Here is a 21523-nt window from a genome sequence, read left to right as displayed (position 1 = left end):
CTTTCAGTAAATTTGAATAGTGTAGATTGGTCGATAAAGAGTCAACTTCATGTACCAAAATCTTTCTTACAACCTGTTTTCTCGTCTTTTAGTTTTACAGTCTCATTTTTTTACATTCCTTTTCTTTCGCCGACCACCTCGCCCATGGTAAATTAGTGTATATGTAAGCATCTACGGGTTGTATTTGTATGTGTGAAATTTAAGAGGTGATCAAAGAGCCGTCCGGCCGGGCCGAGGGTAGAATTCAGTTCGATTGATCATGCCGGGCCGGGTCAAGCCAAGGTTTGAGTCTAAAATCTTGCCCGAAACTTGTAAATTTGAATCGGGTCTAACGGGGTTTTTTGGGTCGAATAAAAAAAAAAACTTAAAAACTTATATGTATGCTCAAACGCAAGGTTCGCTTTAAAAATTAGGCCAAACAGGCTCAACCCGACTTTGAGCTGAAATTTCTACCCAATGCCCACCCAAAATCGTTTCGAGCCGTCGAGCCTACATGATACGCTCTAACATCATGAGTCATGATTCTATGTCTATAAGAAAAAAATATTATGTGGTCTTTTAAGGTATTTTTATATGTATATTATAAATTAAATGTATACAGTATAATGATTACAATTTATATAGTTGAAACTTATGTTTTATATATAAGGGATAAGTAAATTAAGCACCTTTTTTAAAATAATTTTGGATATTTATATTTTAAATTTTTTATATGATCTTTTTTTTTAGAATGGATTTGTGATTTGTGTTCAACTAAATGATTAATAAAGTATGAAACACGGTGTTTTACATATATACTATTATACTATCCATTTCAATATGGATTTTGGAACCATTATTGATCTTTGGTTTACTAATCGCCTTTACTTTAAATGTTACCTCATTGTCACGTGCTAACTGTTTACTGATCCTCCGACACAACAAGGCTCATATAAGGAAACTTCTTGCATGCATGTGCACCAATACAGATCCATGTGTTTGGGTGCAGGTTGGTGTCATTGTGTGTCGTAATCTGTGCTTATAACAATTTATAATGATTGCTACACATTGGAAAGGCTGGTCTGGATCAAGCCACGGGGATTCATACATTACATGGGCGATTAGCACTTGTCCATCGCATAAAACCACCTAAAACCCTAAAAACTACCTCCTCACCGCATAAAACCCCCATACGCCCCTCCCCCCACCATCGGAACCTTAGCGCTAGGGTTTCGATGGTGGGGCGAGGAGCGGTTGGGAGTTTTATGCGGTGGGAAGGTAGCTTAGTTTTATGGGATTTTGGCCTTTATGGGGTACGGAATTGGTGGTTTTGGGAGTTGGGCTGCTGGGGAGGGCGGTTTTGACATGGAGGAGGGGGTAGGGCACCGCACAACACACTCGGGGACTTAGGCTGGTGGCAAGAGGGTTGTCATGCGTTTTGATGGTGGGGTTATCGTTGGTTGGGGCTGGGTTTTGCTGTTTTTTATTTTTTTTTATTTTACTTTCAACCAATCACGTGGGAGGCCGCCCCAGTCAATAAAGTTGATTGATGAAATATTGTAAATCAGCCCCTTTAATGTGTGGGCAGCTTTGCAATATAATACACTTTTTTATTTTATTTTTTTTAAATAAACTTTGATCTAGTTAATCTCTGTCATCTCGCTGGTCATCGGTCATCACGAAACCATCGCACTACCATCATTATCCCCCTGTCATCTCATCGGTCAACCACAATCATCGTCGTCTTCTTGTGTTCGTCTTACCTGCCATTACCATCATAACCCCTTGTTCCTCTCCGAAAGGTCCTCTTCCCGTCCCTCTTCTTCTTCCCTTATTCCTCCTTCCTCAACAACCACGCACTCCAACACCACTCTGCGGCGGTAATCACAAAAACAAACCCTAATAGTAAAACGATGTAAATTAAGGCCATACCAACCCCTTAGAGGTAGCATCTTATTCGTCGAACCAATTTTAACCACTTCAGGTGGTGATGGCGTTGTTGTGATGGACTGATGGAGGAGAAAAAAGGGATGAAGAAGGTGCAATGAGCTGTAATGGAGGGGGAAAATAGAGGAAGAAAGGGAAAAAAGAACAAACTTACCCCCAAATAAATAAGGGAAATGACTTTTATACCCCTAATATACCAATATGGTATATGAACATGTATTTTCTCATCACGTGGTGGCACGGGTCACTTAAATCCAAAATTATATATATATATATATATATATATATATATATATATATATATATATATATATATATATATATATATATATATATATATATATATATATATATATATATCTTTTTAATAGGCTTACCAATCATTTGGGATCATTTCAAGCGAATAATTCAAAAAGTTGGTACTCCCTTCGTTTTTTTTTTTTTTTTTTTTTTTTTTTTTTTATTTGCATCACTTTCGTTTTTGAGTTTTTTTTTTTTTTTTTTTAAATGCATCACTTCTTTTTTTGGTAGCTTTATACTATATTTTATTATTTCTCTCTCATACTTTAAAACCACACTTAACTTATCTTATTATTTCTCTCTCTTCTATGGTCTCCACTAAAATAATAAATATATCTATCATCTCTCACATACTTTCTCTTTCATGGTCCCATCTTACTTTTACTATAATACTTCCTCCGTTCTTTTTTACTTGACCCGCTTTGACTTTTACACTATTCATCACCCCTCCTTTGACCGTCTTTTGTTAATAATATGCAACGAAAAACATATTCCTGTAAGATCTTTTTGAATTCGTCTCAATAAGTTCTATCATAATATGTAAATTTTACAATTTTCACTTATGGAGAATTAAAGTTGTTGTTCGTTAAAGTTTTGCATTGGCAAGTGTGATAAAAGAAACAGGTCAAGTAAAAAAGAACAGGGGAAGTAACTAGTTATGGACTCGGGCGATGCCCCGGGTCATCATAAATTTATTACATTAATCGACTATATATATTTTGGCTTGTTTGTCACTGAGAGCTAAAGTGATGGTTTTTTTGTTTTTTAATTATTATTATTATTATTATTATTATTATTATTTTTTTTTTTTTTTTTTAATTTTGTTAGATGATAGCTTAAGTAGTTTGTTGTTTGTATGAATTGGTTTGACTATAAGAATAATATTTTTGCATTAAATCAACCTGTTGTAAAAAAATAATAATAATAATAATAAATCAAATCTTTATAAATTTGATGTCAAAATATGTACTACTCCATAATGCACAAAAATCTTTTACTACTCTAAAATTATAATTTTATGAATCAATGCACAAAATAAAAATGGAGCAATGTTTAATTTCTTACAAACTTTATTACTTCGTAATATGTAATTATTAAGGAGTTACATTCAAAGGGAAATTGTTATACATATAAAGAGTTTATCAATTAAACTAAATAGGAGTACTACATAGAGGTTAATGCATGAAGTTTTTCAATCATTAATGGTATGGTATGATTTGGCAACACGTCATATGTCAAATGGCAAAATTGGCGACACATGGCAAAACAACATGTCTTGCCATGAGTTTTAACTTTTAATACTATATATACGGAGTATTAATTAATTGATATTGATGTATCGATTGATTTATTCACCCACTCATAATATTATATTGCTCTCCTAGAAGTTTGTGGAATTCAAAATGATACAAATAAAAATACGGAGGGAGTATTATTTTTATTTTGAGCGAACGGATAAAAGTAGGAAGTACAATGTATTCAAGGGTAGATCTTAATTATACTGGTATCTAAAATCAAGAATCCAAAAAGGGAGGAAAGAGAGAGAAAGGCGTTGGTCAGAGAGCAGACCAAGAAAAGGGACCCACTCTGATTGCTCTACTCTCCTTGCGTACACATCTTCCTTGTCCTTTCATGTCTCCTTCCTAATTCCTCCCTCCTTTTCTTTTCCCTTTTTTTTTTTCCTCCAACTTTATTTTTTCCACAATAATAATTTCTTTCGTCGGAAAGAAAATGGGTAATGGCTGCTGCTTCGGCGACGCCGGCGGTAGAACGGCGGTTGGCGGCGGTGGAAGTCATCATAACGACGGTCCAAACGACGCCGTTAGTCTCTACCTTAAGTCTCATGGTTACCATGGTCTATTCTCTCAGATCGAGGTTTCTTTCTCTCTCCTTTGACTGTTTAATTTACCGTTTTTGGAGTTTGACTGTGCTTTATTTATATGGGAATTCTGTAATTTGTGCACTATTTCTATAATTAGTAAGATTAGTTGTTTGCTTTATTCTTCCTGTTTTGGAATTCTATGTGCAATCTTGTTCTTGTTGTGATATTTAGTAATTGATGAAATTGAAGTTTGATTTCGATTTGTAATGTGGTTGTTGGAGGTTGTAATGCTATCTTCGCTTTGGTTGGTATAAGGGGATTGTTTAATGTGAATGATGATTGAGTATTGCATTCTTTGGAGCGAGTTCACTTGTGAAATTCCTGTCGATTTAAGGAGTTTGTCGCGAAGAATAAGATTCGATTCTTGTGTGCTTTGGAGGGAAAGGGAGAATGATGAGTTTTCGTTTTATTGGAGTAAGTAGATAAATTAGATGTGTTTGCTGACAGAGTGACAGGGGTGCTGGATGCATTGTGATGGATATATAGCCTTTTGGTGAATGAGTATCAATTTTGTACTAACTCGACGAGGTAGGACAGTAGCAATTAGTTGATGAGAGTGTTTATGGATGGAATTTTGCCGGTCATATAGAGGGGTTTGAGGGGATGGAATGGTTTCTAATTCTAATTCTGCTGGTCATATAGAGGGGTTTGAGGGGATAGAATGGTTTCTAATTCTGTAGAATGGATAGGGAAGATGATGACTTGTGGTAAGGTTGTTTGCAGCATTTATGTAACTACTTCGATTTATTGTTGCATATCTGCTCAATACGCCTGTTGTAGTTTCTAAAGACATTATCAAGGCGCCAACAGTGGTCACCACCATTGTCTGCTTGATTATATTCTTAATACAGCACAGGACAAATTTAATGCTAAAACCATTTTTATTTCTTTTATCCTTTTAAGGTAAGGAGAAAGACCCTGCTAAATTGGTTCCTCTCATAAGGCAATCCAACCCATCTTTGAATGTCCAATGTATATGACGACTATTTTATGGATGGAAGAATTTAAGAAAGGGCCAGCTATTTGAATCAATGGCAAAGTTGTGGAAAGGGCCAGCTATTTGAATCAATGGCAAAGTTGTGGGGGGGGAAGAGAATAAGGGGATCCCCACCCCAAAGAGCCTTAAGGTATCCTTAGTAAACAATCATAACAGATCATTTTATATAAGGTAAATTGGACTTTTAAGGTTCTTTTTTTCTTTTCCAAATGGTTTTTTTGTGTATTGGACCTTTTTTTTTTGTCCTTTTCTTTATATCATACGATTCGTTATAACGATTCATGTTAGCCAACCCCATATCATTTTGGGACTAAGGCTTTGTTGTTGGACCTTTTTTTGGAAATTTGATACTCCACCCATCATTACTTTGTATACACAAGCAAATGATACAATTCTAAGTTGAGAGGAAAAGTAGAGATACAAAATGGGTGGTGGGTGGGTAACTTGGTATGGACCCAATTCTAGAGAAAATATAGAAGAAAAACTTATTAAAATTTCTAACTCCGTTTAATAAATGGTCTTAGCCCTTGTTTTACACACAAATCAAGACAATAGGAGAGATTGTTAATGTTATAAGTGTGTTTTAGAAAAGGGTGGATAAAGGAAGAATGAGAGTGTATAAAGCTGGGGTGGGTGCATGGTTTTAAATCTCGAATGTGGTTGCGATCGTGGAACCATTTATGCGGACTATGCAGGTGGTATGCTACTGTTGCGACCTAATCTATCTGCTGTGATAATCTCAAATCCTTTACAATGTGGTCGCGATATGGTGAGGTGGCCAAGATTTAGTACCATGGGTGGTGGAAGAAAAGATAAATAAAGTACTACATTGTGAGTGGGAAGGTGTTAATATTGTGGGTTAAGGGGTAAGATGGTAAAAATTGTTTGGCAAAAACATAAGTGATAAAACTTCAATCATTTCAATTCGTTTGAAAAAAAAAAAAAAGATATCTCATAAATCTGGTAGGCTGAAGCAATGGAGTAGCAGACGAATACTCAAAGTGTTAAATCATTAAGGAATGTAGGTAGTATATCATTTATATGGGGACACATGTTTGGTAGATTTACCTGTTAATATGGGCAGAGGGAATAGTATTTCTAATCTAAGATTCATAAGACATCAGCTATTCTGACTAAAACTGATTGTGCTTTAGACAATAGGTGGCAATGTGTATAGATGCTATGAAAGTTCGTCTTAATTTAGCAAATTGCATAAAATTTTTTCATTAAATTAATGGTCAAGATTTTTTTATAATATGTAATAAAACAAGTGCAGTCCAGTAGCTTGTAATGAAGAGGGAATTATGGTATACAACATGACTATTCTGTTGATTTATTTCCTCCAACCAGCAGAGCTATCTAGATTTTTATTGTACTTGTGTAACTTTCATGTTAGTTTCTGTGGCAAAATTAATATTATACTCACGACTTTCGTCTGCAAAGGGAGCCCTACACTGTGGCTCAGCATTGCCTGTGCCTTTCTTAGGCCAAAGAACTGAACAGGTTGGATGCACCCCCCACCCCCCAAAAACCCAATGACCCTCCCACAACCAGTTTTGGGTTTAACCTGGGGCCCAACTGATGTCCATCCTCTGTTCAGATTCTCTTTTGTGAGAATTACAGAGGGTGTACATCAAGTTTATGTTTGAACCTCAGGCACAAAAATGGCTACAACCAATCCTGCAGTAGTATAGGTTCTATGCATAGTGGTACCTGATGATTAGGTCTTGCAAGTAATTGCTAACTCTTTCTCTGGTGCTATTGTGCAGCTGTCACTGTCGGCTTCAAGCTTACGGGATCGGGATGTGCTTTCAAAGGTTTGTATATCTAAATCTTATGTGTTATGCTTATCCGCAATTGCCATTGTTTGGCCTGTTTAATTTTTTGTTTAAATCTGGCATTGTTAACTGCTGGTATTAAATTGTCCAAAATGATTGAAACTATTACCATTCAAAGTTGAAAATTTACAATTTTTACCTCTTTACATTCCATAGAGTACAAGTCTCGTTGTTCTTCATGCTTTGCATTAGTATTTAAAATAAAATTACTTTGTGAGCATATAATTTTTATATGTTCTTATGCCTCTATGCTAAATCATCAACATTGCAAAGATTATGCATAACTCAAGCATGAAACGTTTGCTTTTTAAATTTGTTCTTGGTATTTTATCAAGGTGTAATTCACAAGCATGCTCAGCAAGGAATTTAAGTTAAAGCACTTTGATTGGTAGAAAGACTGTCTGAGTTTCGGTTATGATTATGCATCATTTAAGCATGAAGCATCTGTTTTTTAAATGTGGTCTTAGTATATTATAGGTGTAGAACATACAAAAATGCTTCTTGCTCAAGTCAGCAGGTAAAACTTTTGAGATTGGTCGAAAGAGAGTGAATGTTCAAATATGGGATTCGCTAATCTAAGTGCGTATCTTCTTACTACTCTTTGCATTTCTAAGGGAATGTTGCATATATGGCCTTCTTGACTGGAGCTCGTTTGTTGCCCTAGCATTTGTTTATAGCTTTCTTCTTCTTCTTTTTTTTTTTTTTTTTTTTTCCCGCTTATGTTTCATTTATGCTTGTAGAGTGATCCAATGGCAGTAATTTATATAAGAGGAAGAAATGGTAGGCTTGAAGAACTTGGACGGACAGAAGTTGTATTAAATTCACTAGATCCTACATGGATTACAAAGGTCAATGTAACATATCATTTTGAAATAGTGCAGACACTAGTGTAAGCTCCCATGTTCTCTCCTGACCTTCTGGTGTATATATTAAAATTTTATTTGTTTTGCCTGATTATGATGCCTAAAATGTATGTTTTCAGGTTTCGTGTTTTTGATGTTGATACTCAGTTTCACAACGTAGATGTACAGGTACATGCAAGGTTCCTAGTCTCCTCAGCAGTTTTAAAATTTCAATGTATTTCTTTATTGTTTTTTATAATGATTGCTGTTATTGTGAAATTCTTGGTTACATTTAGGGACTTTTAATATGATTAAGGTTTGCGTAGTCCTTGAAAAATGAGGATTTGAAGGCAAATTGCAAACTATATGTATTTATTTACTTGAGAAAAAAAAAGCTAAGATGTTAACTTAGCCTTCACTGGTCTCATCTTGTTGCCTTATATGAGTTGTGAATGTGGTTCTTAATTCATACATCTTGCTATATGTGGGAATACATATTTGAGATATAGAGCCTTTAGATTTTTGCTCATATCTACATTTCTGAAATGGGTAATGCACTAATGCTCCATACTCAATTTTATATGGTAAAATTGTTTGTTGGAAACTCTATTATTCCTATTTGAGCTTGTAAATTGATGAAATCATTTTCTTCCAAAAGAAATACAATTAAAATAATGACGGAAATCAATGTCCAATTTGGCATCCCTTGTCTGTTTAGGCTTCCCAGAACACATGTGGAAATTAATATTAGGACTTCTCATTGAATGAAAATATTTGTACTGGTCATCTTGTTTCTTTGTTTTTTCCGTTTTCCTATAATCTTGTTCGAAAACAATATGAGAACCCTTTAGGTGTCTTTGTTATATTCGGTTTAATATAGTCCTTCATGTATCTTTCCAAAACTGTAGGTTATTTTTATTCTCATGAATACTAGAACAATTTCATTGTTGGGGCCTATATTTGTGGCCAAGTTTTCAGCAAAAAGGTTTGTATGGGGAGAGAGTATGACCTCTTTTTAAGTTATTGGAACGAAAGACTACCATATATGAGGACTGATGAGTGAGGAAAGACTGAGAAGTAGCTAGCTGAGTAGCTAAAAGCTTAATTTTATCTTACATTCTCTTGCTACTGGGACTCACACGTTTGAACCATAAGAAGTATTATTCCCTGAATGTGGAATTTGACTCCCATGAAAACCTGATATAATGCTGTATGAATAAACACCTGATATCTAAGGATACAAATGGCAATAGGAAATTTCATGGCCTAATCTTGAAGTTGGGGATGTATTTTCATGGCTAATTCTTACACTCTCAATTTCTAGTGGAAACTTGTTAGCGCTTTGCAGTTGTACTGATGGATATTGCATGAATAGTAAAAGTTACTTTCCCTGTTTTCTAACATGATCTCACATGACTACATTTTTTCTTAACTATAAATCAGCATAGCCAGACGGCCCAGACAAAGTGAATAATATGAATAATGTTCCAGTCAAAGTGTTGCATGTAAAAAAAAAAAAAAAAAACAGAGGAAGTACATTAGTACCTATACTAGTTTTCCTAAGGTTACTTTTGTAAACTCAAGCAGAAGACATCATTTTATATGACAACCTTTTTGCTCCTGCAGATGCTTAAACTGGATGAGCAGCAATTTCTAGGCGAGGCTTCATATGCGTTGTCAGAGGTATACGTATACCTATGCCATTGACATGGATTCACATACAGAGTATCTTCTAATTTAGAATTTGGTGTCATATACGTAGTATTATATTTCTGCTTTTGAAATCTAACCCTGCTTCTAAGAGATATTTGTGTTTTAGTGGTTGAGGGGGTTGGCATGATTGTAAAGAATCTGTAACCCCCATGATAAGAAGTTTATGTAGATCCTAAAATTCATCATCATCCAATTTAGTTATGATATTGCTGAATAATGATTGATGTATTTTGTTACGTACTGAATAGCTTTCATAATATCTATTTTATGCTATCTTATATTATTTTCTGATTATAAATAAACTCCATGTCTTTTTTTACTAATGAGCTTTTCTAAACAAAGTCAACAAACCATCAATTGCATGTGTACACTTGCTTGTCATATCTGATGCTAGAATTTGCTGTTACCACCCTTGTGCTATGGGATCGCAGATAGTGACCAGATCAAATGGACTATTGACTCTAGACCTTGCGCATCGTGAAGAAAACTTGAAAGCAGCCCATTCAGGAAGCTGTGGGAAGCTTACAGTTCATGCTGAAGAATCTATGAACTCTAAGATCACAACTGAAATGCTACTAAGGTGTTCAGATTTGGAAAATAAGGATCTCTTCTCTAAAAGTGTATGGGATTAGTTACTTTCAAAATTTTAATGTCGATCCTGCACTGTGCGGTATTCTTTTTAAGCATGCATTGTCCAAATTTGTTTTGCAGGATCCCTTCTTAGTGATATCTAAAATTGCAGAGGGTGGTATACCTATTCCAATTTGCAAAACGGAAGTTGCCAAGGATAATTTGGATCCGGCTTGGAATCCTGTGTTCTTAAATATTCAGCAAGTTGGAAGTAAGGTATGAAGAATCTATTTGAATACTTAATTGCATGAAAATATTTATCTCCGTCATTATTCTATTAATTTTATTTTCCCGAATCTGTGATGGTGCAAGCTTTATCAGAAACATGCCAATATATTATTATACTGCAGATCAAGCTATAAATTCAAACAATTCTTGGCCTCTTTGAGTGAAACTGCTCATCTTTTGTGATGCAGGACAGTCCTTTGACTATCGAGTGCTTTAACTTTAACAGCAATGGGAAGCATGATTTGATTGGGTAATGAGACATCATATCCTTAATTATCAGTCAATATGTTAAAGTTAATTTGCTGACTTTATCTCCCTATATTATTCAGGAAAATCGATAAATCACTAGTTGATTTGGAAAAAATTCATATGAGTCAGAGTGGTGCAAATCTATATCTACCCGCTCCAACTGGACATGACTATAACAATAAGGTTTTGACATAGTGACTTAATTGAAATTATAGTTTTACATTGGCAACCCTCTATTTTGTATGATGAGTTTGGCAGTGTTGGCCCAGGTCTTGAAAAGTCAACTCTTTGTGGACAAGTTCTCAGAGAGTGTCCAACACACTTTCCTTGATTACCTGGCTGGTGGATGTGAGTTGAATTTTATGGTGGCCATTGATTTTACAGGTCAGTTCGTACGCACTCTAGGATTTAGGATTCTTTTTGAATTCTTATGGAGATTATACTATATATATTCTGACGAAGTTTGGGACATGGTTTGTTTTCTCTAGTTCACTTCAGAGATGATCAGGGCCGTCCCAATCATTTTCGAGGCCCTGTGCAATTAAGATAAAATTTGGCCCTCTCTTCAAATAAAGCAAAGCATAGAAATATTATTATTGCTAGACAATTTAAAAATCTTTGCTTACTTATCTGAAAAAAAAAACTATAAATAGTGTTGTTGAATAATCAAATGTTATGTGGAAAACTTGAATGAGAAAAAAATAAATAAATAAAAGAAATTGCATTAATGGATTTTGTGAAAAGAAAAACAATAGGAAATTATTAATGTAGGAGTAGTTGGTTTTAAAAAAAAAAAAGAAACTATATAAAGTTTTGCTAAAAAATCAAATGAGTTGAATAAGAAAAAAGTTTATTAAAAAAATTGCATTAATGGATTTTGTGAAAAGAAAATTAATAGGAAAATATCAATATATGGAGTAGCTAGGAGTTTGTTCTTGGTGAAAAAAAAACTGCAATCGTCAAGGTTTGAACTAGGAACCTCGAACCTATCATCATACTTTGATTGCTGTGAAAATCACCACTGAAGCACGTTACTTAAATTTATGATAATGCGATATGTTATTTTAACTGCATTATAAGACATGAGGCCCTAACCAATTTTGGGCCCTGTGCGGTTGCACATGCCGCACCGGTTAAGGGCCGGGCCTGGAGAATTGGAGATGATTTTTATGGGAATTTTCTTCCACTCCTTTTATTCTATTGGTGTTTATCATGTATTCATGTCTGTGAGAAAGAGCTCTTGCAAATTGCAAGTAGAGAGGCAACAGAATATTAGATAAGTCTAGTGGGCTACTCTTATCGCAAACTGGTAATAGGATGGGAGCTCATTTGGACTTGTGTCCTATCAATCTAGTACTCCTCCCTACATGCAAATGTAGGCTTTTGTGGAAAGGCTGAGAGTTGAAACTTTAGTAGTGAATTTTTATGAATGGAAAACACATTTGTAAGTTCTGACTAAGGTATCTTTTTTATCAGCTTCAAATGGGAATCCACGTCTTCCTGATTCCCTACATTACATTGATCCATCAGGTCGCCCAAATGCTTACCAGAAAGTAAGAAAGTGGTAATTTTTTTTAGATTAATTGGGATCTGAATACACTTAATGTAGATAAAAGTGAGCTATTTTTTGTAGGCAATTTTGGAGATTGGGGGATTACTTCAATTTTATGATTCAGACAAGCGCTTTCCTGCCTGGGGATTTGGAGCACGTCCAATTGATGGGCCAGTCTCTCATTGCTTCAACTTAAATGGTAGCAAAAACTACTGTGAGGTGTGGTATTCAACAATACTTCTCATTCCGAGCTGATTCACTCCCTTCTTTGGTTGTTGAACCTCGCATGTTTTACTGTTTTCAGGTTGAAGGGATTCAAGGAATAATGACAGCATATACAAGTGCTCTATACAATGTTTCACTTGCGGGACCAACCCTTTTTGGCCGTGTTGTTACTGTTGCAGCTGATATTGCCAGTAAGGCTCTTGCAGCAGGACAACAAAAATATTATGTTTTGCTAATAATCACGGTAAGAGATATATTTAAATGCAGTATGTATTTCTGTAATGGATATTAGAATTCGTGCATGGTTTTTAAGTCATGCGTTTTGATCTCCTTGACCAGTGATGCCCGAATGCCATCAAGTCACTTTGTCAACTGAAACTCTTGTTTTTCCAAACCATTTGATGCTGTGACTAATAATTCCTTCAATAGTATGACTAGTTGTCCATAATTTTATGGTCCAATTCTGTCAGACATCCTTAAAGCCTTGTAAACTAGGTGGTTGAAAGTCGAGATTGACAGGGCCTTGTTGAGAAATATGAGAAATTTAGATGGATGAGAGTTGGGAGAAGAGAGAACTCAAGATGCAAGATTGATATAATGAAAATTTATAGGAAATTTAGATGGTGGATTTCTGAGGGCTATCCTTCATTAAGTGTCAGTGCTCTATTCTCTAGATAAATTCTGTTTACAGCTCATTTGGTTGATGTGATATTGTGATGAATTAATGCAGTGATAATGTATGTTCATTTCCTGTTAATGAAATGTTTCGCATGGACTTGCCTATAGCAAATGTTTTTTACCTTCATCTTTTTTGTTATCGCCCACAACTTCTTCTGTAAATATAAATTCCACATGATTATGACACACTACTTTGTTGAAAGAAACCTCTCAATAATGTTTCTGATTTTAAGAATTTTATTAATCAGGCTGAAGGAACTTAAAGATAATTCTGAAAAATCAGACGAAAAGTATTGAATTCAAGTGATTTATGATTGAGTTTATGCAATTTGTTAACATTGGGCTACCTTCTGTAGTTCTAAGTAGACAGGATAGGCTCACTTAGTCACTTAGGCTAATGAGCTAACTTCTAGTGTTGGAATAGTTGCTTATATTCCTGTAAGCTTCTCTGACACCACTTTGTATTTCTCCTTTTCTGTTGCCTTGATCCCCCTTTGAAAACTGCTTTGAACTTGTTATTCTCTCTCATGCTCTTTATTGGAGTGAAATTGTGCGTGATTGATATGAATTCTAGATCTGATTTGACTTGTTTGCAGGATGGAGTGATTACAGATCTTCAGGAGACAAAAGATGCTATTGTAAAGGCATCTGATCTTCCATTGTCAATACTCATTGTTGGAGTTGGAGGAGCCGACTTTAAAGAGATGGAGGTACGTATATGCTACAAAGGGCACTTCTTATGTAAGACCGTCCAACACAAACTTTACTGAGACAGTATTTACGAACTTATTGCCAAGTACACTTAATAAGCCTCCCTTAAAATCAGAATAAATCACCCGTCTATTATTGTGAAATTGTCTCATTCATCTATACAAGACTTTGCCTACTACATATCAGTACATATGCTCATTATATCCTGTCTCAGCACTAAACCTTCAATATTCTTCATGCAGTTTTTAGATGGAGACAAAGGGGAGAGACTTGAGAGTACAACCGGTCGTGTCTCATCTCGTGATATAGTGCAATTTGTGCCATTCCGGGATATTCAGGGTCAGTGATCTCTCTTCAAGCTTGCTGCTAATAAACATTTGTTATAGATAACTGAGTTCTGTTTCTTTTATTGCAGGTGAAGAAGTCTCTGTAGCTCAGACACTTTTAGCAGAATTACCCACACAATTTTTAACATATATGAGGACAAGAGACATTAAACCCAAAAGCATGATTTTGTGATAAACTGTACATATTTATATTTGGTTTTTATATTTGCTTTCGGTGGTTAATCGAGTCAAAATTATCAGCTCGATGCCTAATTTTTCATTATTTTGTTGTTATAATGTTTCTTTCTTTTTTGTTTATTCCCTTTTTTTTTAATGTAATTTTTGTTGTCTCCTTTATAAGGTGAGCAGAAGAGAAAGGTGAACCCTTGTGTCTTAGGCAGAAACAGTGTTTCAATGTAATACAAAGCAATGTTTGTTCTTTACATTGCAAGGTGCAAATATTCTTTTTTTTACCCCAAATTTGTTCTAGTTCTTGGGGGAATTAGGGAGACACAATGGTCCATCTATGCATATATAAATTATAAATGAACACATGTTTATTTTTGGAATTATTTTTCTTAATACAAAGATGTGATTATTGTACTAAAGCTGTCATTTGTACACTGTTTGTTAAAGTTAACAATTAAGGATGTTAATTGCTTGATAGGGTAATAGGATTATAGGATGTATATAACTCCTCGTTTTGTAGATCAATTCTTAACAGTAGGCAGGCACGCTATCGCTCATCTATACTTATTCTCTAAGAGTGGCTTTCTCTGGTAGCCTGGAGCGTAGCTGCCTCATTACCCAGTAGTTAAGGAGTGGAGGGCTCATATTATTGAACTCGAGTTAACGGTTAACCATGGAATACATAGTACTTAGTATTACTAAGCAAGATTTCACATAATCTCACTTTTTCTTGAGGTATAAATCTCAAAATATGCTTTAGATATAGTATGTGAATATTAAAGAAGTTCAAATTGTGCGAGTTAAAAAGAACTAAGTAGCACAGAAGTGGGTTTTGGACATGGGCTAACTTACTAGAAGTTCACATCATAATTAAGGGGACGTTGGTTTTAGTCTTTATGTATCCGTTAGCTTGTTTTTCCATAAGTCGAATTGATCGGATTATAGTAATGTGTGTCTTGTTGACTTCTTGGTTGTTACTTTGTTAATTAACTTTATCTTTTGTATCACTTTAATTTACGGTTTTAATGTTTCAAGTTATGATCGAGGAAAAATGCATGAAGTGAGAACTCAATGGACATGTCAAAAGTCAATGATCATAAGTATAAAGTGAAGTGGATGAATAGTGTTAAAATTCAATGAAACAACTAAAACATAGAATTGTATACCAATTTCGTATATTATTATTGTTGTCTAAAAGCCCTATATAGTAAGAAATGTAATTTGAACTAACAATACTATATAAAATACCTATTTGGTGCAACACGACTCAACTCGGCATGGCACATTGGATGAATTCTGTATCTGTGCTCGATTTAACACAATCTTGGTAAGGAAGTACTATTTCATAGCTCATTTCAAGCATAAGTACTTTTTCTTAGCTCATTTCAAGCATGTCCTGCTAAAACACAAAGCAACATGGGATTGCACAATCTTACCCTTGTCTAACTCTACTAGTTTCATTGCTCTATCTTTTTCCCTCATTCCAATTTATACGGGATGATACCGATACAGCGATACTAATATGGATTAGATAACCGAGTCGGATCTTCGCATTCGGATCATATTCAATACTGGCCCATTACCCATAACAACCTATTTTTCCATCTACATAGAGACCTGCTTCCGGCCATGTGGACACCCACTTGACAAAACACTCATGTGGACCAACACATGGCACCTGCTTGGGGATTTCTATAAATACCCCAACATACCTTACTTTTAAGGTACAATTTTCTTAACCTAAACACTCACAAATTACAATTCTACTCGTATCATTTCATTACTGACTTTAACATTAAAACGGTTATCCTCGGACAAATCCCGAAAGAAGTTAATCTACGCTGATTGTGCAGGAACCCACTTACACTACAAACCATTATCGGCCCAGCCGCCCAGATACAAATTATCAAGGTTCACAAGGAACACCCTTTGTTCCTTAATTGCTATCCAAACATAGTGTTAATTTATTAATTAGTATTGAAAAGTTAATTCAAAATAGAAAAAAAAAAAAAAAAAAAAAAAAAAAAAAAGTGACGCGGTTTGGGAGACATGCAATTCATTAGCAAGCATGCTAACAAAGTAAGAAACAGTAGTAGGATGCAATGGTGTGGAGTACTCGTTAATAGTTAGTGGTAGTAAAGGTTACGTTGGTTGTGGATCTAATCACAATTCACGAGATGGCGTAAAGAGTTTATGGTTCACACCATCTTATGTTAAAAGTGTTGCCAACAAAATCAAGCAGTCGGTTATTTTTTCATACTAAATGATGGCTTCCAATGAAACTATCCATTTTTCTTGCTCTTAATCATCAACTTTTCTTAAGTGTTCATGCGGCGAACGTTCGATAAATTGCTCATCAATTGAGATAGGGTCGGCCAACTAGCAGCAGGTAACTTCACTTTTAATCATGATATTTGAAAATAGAAGAAATAATAGGGATGTTTGGTATAAACATTGTTAAAGAAACGGAAAGAGTTCAAATAAATAGAGGAAAGAGTAATAATAAACGTTACATTTACTATATGTTTGGTATTTTAGTGGAATGGAAACAATTGGAGTAAATTGTGAGCAAGGAAACATATTTTGTTTTCACTAGTTTGTTAAGGGTAGCAAATAGGGGGATTTTGTTACCCTTAAAAAACATTATTTGTTACTTTTATTCCATACCAAACAATTAAAAATGGAAACACTTATTGAATCCGTTTCCCTACTTCTAAAATTATTATACCAAAGTGTAAGAAAAGAAAGTGTTATAATCCTAAATAGATGTTCGCTTCATGCATCCAAAATTAGTTGTCAATTAATTACACATTTTGTAACTATACCTACAATTGAAGTGATTTATGCATTTTGCATAACTTGGGCCTTGTTTGGCAAATGGCTGTTGGCGGTTGGCTGTTGGCTGGTTCACTTGGCTTGTTTGACCAGCTGGAATGTTTGGCTGTTTATAATGGCTTTTGAAATTGGCTGTTTAAGCTGGCTGTTTATAAAAGTGTTTGGTAAATTAATTGTTGATTGTTGGCTGTTTATTAGATAATTTGTGGGCCAACAAGCCAAAAGCCAACAAAAAAGCTACTCAAAGCAGCTTTTTCATTTTGGCTTAAAAGCCAGCTTTTTCGCTGACTAAAAAGCCAATTACAAAACACATTTTTTGGCTGTTTGACCACCTAAAAAAGCCAAAAGCCAACCAAAAAGCCATCAAAAAGCCAATTACCAAACATGGCCTTGATCTCAAATTACTCGCTTACTTTTCTTTTTATTTGGAGGGTTTTAGCTTACATTATTGATCTCATGCTCTTTACCATTAGAGGTTTCTCTAATTAACCTCACTCTCATCTGCCTTAATTATCCCTTGCCTTTTTAACGTTTATTATACGGTAGTGTAGTTATGCTTAAGTTTATATACTTAATTCAGGTATGAGTATTAGTTAATATTTTGAATGTTAACAAAGGGTTGAGTCGAACATAGTTCGAGCTAACATGTTGGGGCATTCAAGCTGACTAATAAGGTCGGGTTTGGTATGTGGAGCTTCAAGCCAATTCGTTATAAGCCTAAAATTCAAGGGTTTTTTAATTTAAAATAATGTATTTGCTCGCACTTTTCGTGCCAAAATTGGGTAGCTCTATCTAGCCCTCTAGCATCATCTTCTTACCAATCAATTTAAGTAATGACATTCTAGGAAAATTAAACATAAATGAATAATATTCATGGCGCTAATTTTAAAATTTTGAATATATGGCTAATTTTAAAATTTTGATTATATTCAATATATACTGTGTGTACATTACTCTAGCGGTACTATTAGATTCAATTAATAGTTTACGGAGTAATTTATAAAATAAAATAGTTTATCTATACTATATATTAAAAGGCGTTCTTAATCAAGGATGCACGCCACGTGTCACCCCTTTCTTCCACCAAAAGCATGCCATATCACCCAATTAGAAATGTGAATGCCACGTGTCATTTTAAAAAAATGTTTTTGTCAAGAATCGAACTTTGGTTCATTGAAAAATGAATACTAAGTCATACCAATTTTGCTATCTAATAATATGGTTAGCTTATTCTTCTTTAATATATTTGATGTAGACCATGAGAGTGTTTTTCTTTGTACTTTTACATGACAATTATTTTAAGACTAAATCCAAAGTAAAAATATTTAACACTATTATATACATACAAAATATTAAAAATAAAGTTTCATCTACATAAAACATAATATATGAAAAGTATAATATATTAATTTTTAATGTATTGATCCGGGGCATCGCCCGGGCTAAACACTAGTTCATTTGTTTAAATACTGCATTACATCCATTGACTATTATTTGTAATAAAGAGGGTGTTTGCGGACTCATAGGAAAAATTTGTTTGTGAGAGTAAAATGGAGAGAGAAAAAGTTGGTTGCATGTGATTTGGAGAGAGATAGAAAAAAAAGATTACCTAAAAAGGAAACAAAACATTTGTTGCACATAATAGTTAGCATCTATTTATAGCATATGTTGTATATAATAGTTAATGGAGGAAGTATATTAATCGGAAAAGCATACATCAAAGACCGTAAGAAAATGGAAAAAAAAAATGTAAAACAGAGAATTTCCGTATTCAAAATGAAATTTTTTTCAATTGGTAATAATACGAACTTGTAATGTTGCTTTGTTTGCTTTATTTATCTCCTTCAAATAAAAATATTAATAGTAGTACTCCCTCCGTCCCTTAATACAATATCTCTTTCTCTTTATTATGTGAGTAATAAATGTTAGAAAGAGGCTTTGTATTAAGGGACGGAGAAAATATTAATTATTAGAATGTCTTGTCTTACTCCTTCCAAGTCTTCAGTACTCAATTGGCTGAGGTAGCTAGTTAATTATGTAACTCAATGTGTAGGCCATACTCTCCCTTTTTTTTAATTTATGATAATCATTGCAAAATACTCCCTAATATACTTTTCCCAAGAGCAACTTATAATAACACGGTTTTGTCTATCTGATTGCACATTTGCACTCACGATATCCTGCAATCGGATTAGCAATACATGTACGTAATAAGTAGCAACTTGTTATATGAATATTAACTAAAATTAGTTGATTAAAGTAACGTATTAGGAGTGATATCTCACCTGCATGTCTTTTGTAGCTCTTGATCCATTGGCGGATCTATGAAGGGGCCTGGGTGGCACCGGCCCCCCCAAATTTTTATTTTTTTATTTTTTTTTATTTAAGTAAATGTGTAAATTTATAGGCTAAATACAATTTTAATGCAATAATAACATCAAATTAGCTTTGTTATAGTGGTAATGCATTTAGTTTGGACAAAAAGTCTCAGGTTCAAGCCCTTATACAAGCATTTTATTTATTCTTTTTAGAAAATAAATATTGATACACTAAATAAATAAAAAAATTAAAAAATTAATTGAGTTAGTAAAAATTATTAATCAACAATTATTAATTGAGTTAGTAAAAATTAAAAAATAAATAAAATAAATAAATAAAATTTTAAAAAAAATCAAAACAATGATACACTAATAATCAACAACAAAAAGACTAATCTTGTTGATTGAAAATAAATTAGATACATACATGACAAATATTGTACCACCTGATGCACATAAAAATTGTTTTTAGAAATTAGAATTATAAGATTGTTTTTAGAGATTAGAATTAAATAATAACCTGATATTAATGTCCTCATTTGGTCAATAAGTGATTAAGAGCCTGTTATGATTGACTGAACTTATTGGAGTTGAACTAAATTGAATATTTTATGAGAGAAGGAAATTAAGAACTGAACTAAACCGAACGTATTGGAACTGAACTTAATTGAACTGAACTGAAGTGAAAATAATCTGATGAGAATAGGCCTAAGTATGCTGCCATATACATATTCACCGTCACGCGACTTATGAATGTACACGAACTATTAAAACAAACAAGTGTGAACCATTTGTTTGTTCAAAGCCCAACCGTCGCTAATCAAAGTTCCAAAGCTAACTGTTCTCATTATAAATTTAAGTATACGTACTATTTGATTTGGTGATGCATGTATGTAATACGCACTTCCTATGTTTTTTTAATCGATCACCACGTTTAGAATTTTATTACTCAACACATTCTTTTGATCGTCTTTTGTGATTTATACATTGTAACCTTGTAGATAGGATCTTATTACATTCGTCCCGAAATATATTATCATAATTAATATTAACTTTTTGAAATTTTTTTCTATAATAGAATTAATATATTTAAATTATATATGATGTGCATTAACAAATGTAAAAATTAACCCTAACATATCAATCAATCAAAACCTTAATTCGTAAAAACCCTAACATAGTATTTAAGAAAATGGAGGAGTATTCAATAACAAATTAATTTAATGAGGTAATAAATCGAAGTACATTTTGCTTCATTTTCCATCATACTATAGGAGTAATAAAACAAATATAAGATAATTAATTGGTCATATTAGACATTTAGCATTGGTTAACTAATTACAATTACTATGTTACATGATTCATACTCCCTCCGTCCCTAAATTACATTCCTCTTTCTCTCTATTATGTGAGGAATTAATACTAGAAAGAGGAATGTAATTTAGGGACGGAGGGAGTACATTATTTGCATGTGTTAAAACACTTGGAATTCTCACATGTAAATAGTTTATCTTTATTTCTTATATATATTTTGAATAATTTTTTTAACTATTTATAGCTTTGGATGGTTTCGTTTATGTTTGTTATAAATTGACCTTTGACATTCTTGTTGTTTAACATTTATTCCCTTTATTTCTTTTTTGAAAGAATATTCCCTTTATTTCATATGTTCTTCAATTCTCAATTAAAATTTGTTTTAAGACAAAATTAATTTTTTTTTTTTTTTTGAATGGAGACAAAATTAATTTAAGTGGCCTGGGAAGCTAGAACAACATGACACCAATTTGGGGCCCGGGATGGTACATGATCAATGGTTTTGTTTATGTTTGCTAATTGCTATATAACTAATTGATGGTCTGATGGTTGGATCATCTTTCCTTAGAGTTCGTACATCAAAACTACAATTCACGTTCCCTTCATTTTCAAATATTTGTCTTGTATAATTTCAGATCAATTCTCAATTAATTTTCTATGTACCTTAATTAAATGAAAAATTCAACTCACCTACCTCATCCAACCATGTAATGTGGACTCTTACCACTATTATCTCACTTTCACTCGCTCTCTTTTTATTTTATTTTTTT

General features: G+C 33.7%; 1 protein-coding gene across 1 annotated transcript; it reads left to right on the top strand.

The window, feature by feature from the left end:
• The first annotated feature begins 3875 nt into the window (after positions 1-3875).
• LOC145597361 (protein BONZAI 1-like) lies at positions 3876-14664 on the top strand. The gene is made up of 16 exons (XM_081653516.1): positions 3876-4101; positions 6875-6922; positions 7684-7832; positions 7926-7974; positions 9412-9468; positions 9930-10118; positions 10210-10344; positions 10545-10606; positions 10686-10788; positions 10875-10989; positions 12082-12158; positions 12239-12376; positions 12462-12626; positions 13657-13770; positions 14014-14110; positions 14187-14664. The coding sequence occupies exons 1-16, from the start codon at positions 3958-3960 to the stop codon at positions 14288-14290; spliced, it is 1746 nt and encodes a 581-aa protein (XP_081509642.1). The 5' UTR covers positions 3876-3957; the 3' UTR covers positions 14291-14664.
• Positions 14665-21523: the final 6859 nt, after the last annotated feature.

The sequence above is a fragment of the Chenopodium album genome, chromosome 20 (genome assembly GCF_948465745.1).
Source record: "Chenopodium album chromosome 20, dcCheAlbu1.1, whole genome shotgun sequence".
Classification (NCBI taxonomy): Eukaryota; Viridiplantae; Streptophyta; class Magnoliopsida; order Caryophyllales; family Amaranthaceae; genus Chenopodium; species Chenopodium album.
Note: the sequence above shows the minus strand (reverse complement) of the source record. Positions and strands in the feature narration are given on the sequence as shown.

What these genes read in the sequence shown, in the direction of transcription:
- LOC145597361 (XM_081653516.1), top strand. Translation starts at nt 3,958, where the DNA reads ATGGGTAATGGCTGCTGCTTCGGCGACGCCGGCGGTAGAACGGCGGTT. An exon ending in GTCTATTCTCTCAGATCGAG is followed by an intron (nt 4,102 to 6,874) that starts GTTTCTTTCTCT and finishes GCTATTGTGCAG; the next exon opens with CTGTCACTGTCGGCTTCAAG. An exon ending in GAAATAGTGCAGACACTAGT is followed by an intron (nt 7,833 to 7,925) that starts GTAAGCTCCCAT and finishes GTATGTTTTCAG; the next exon opens with GTTTCGTGTTTTTGATGTTG.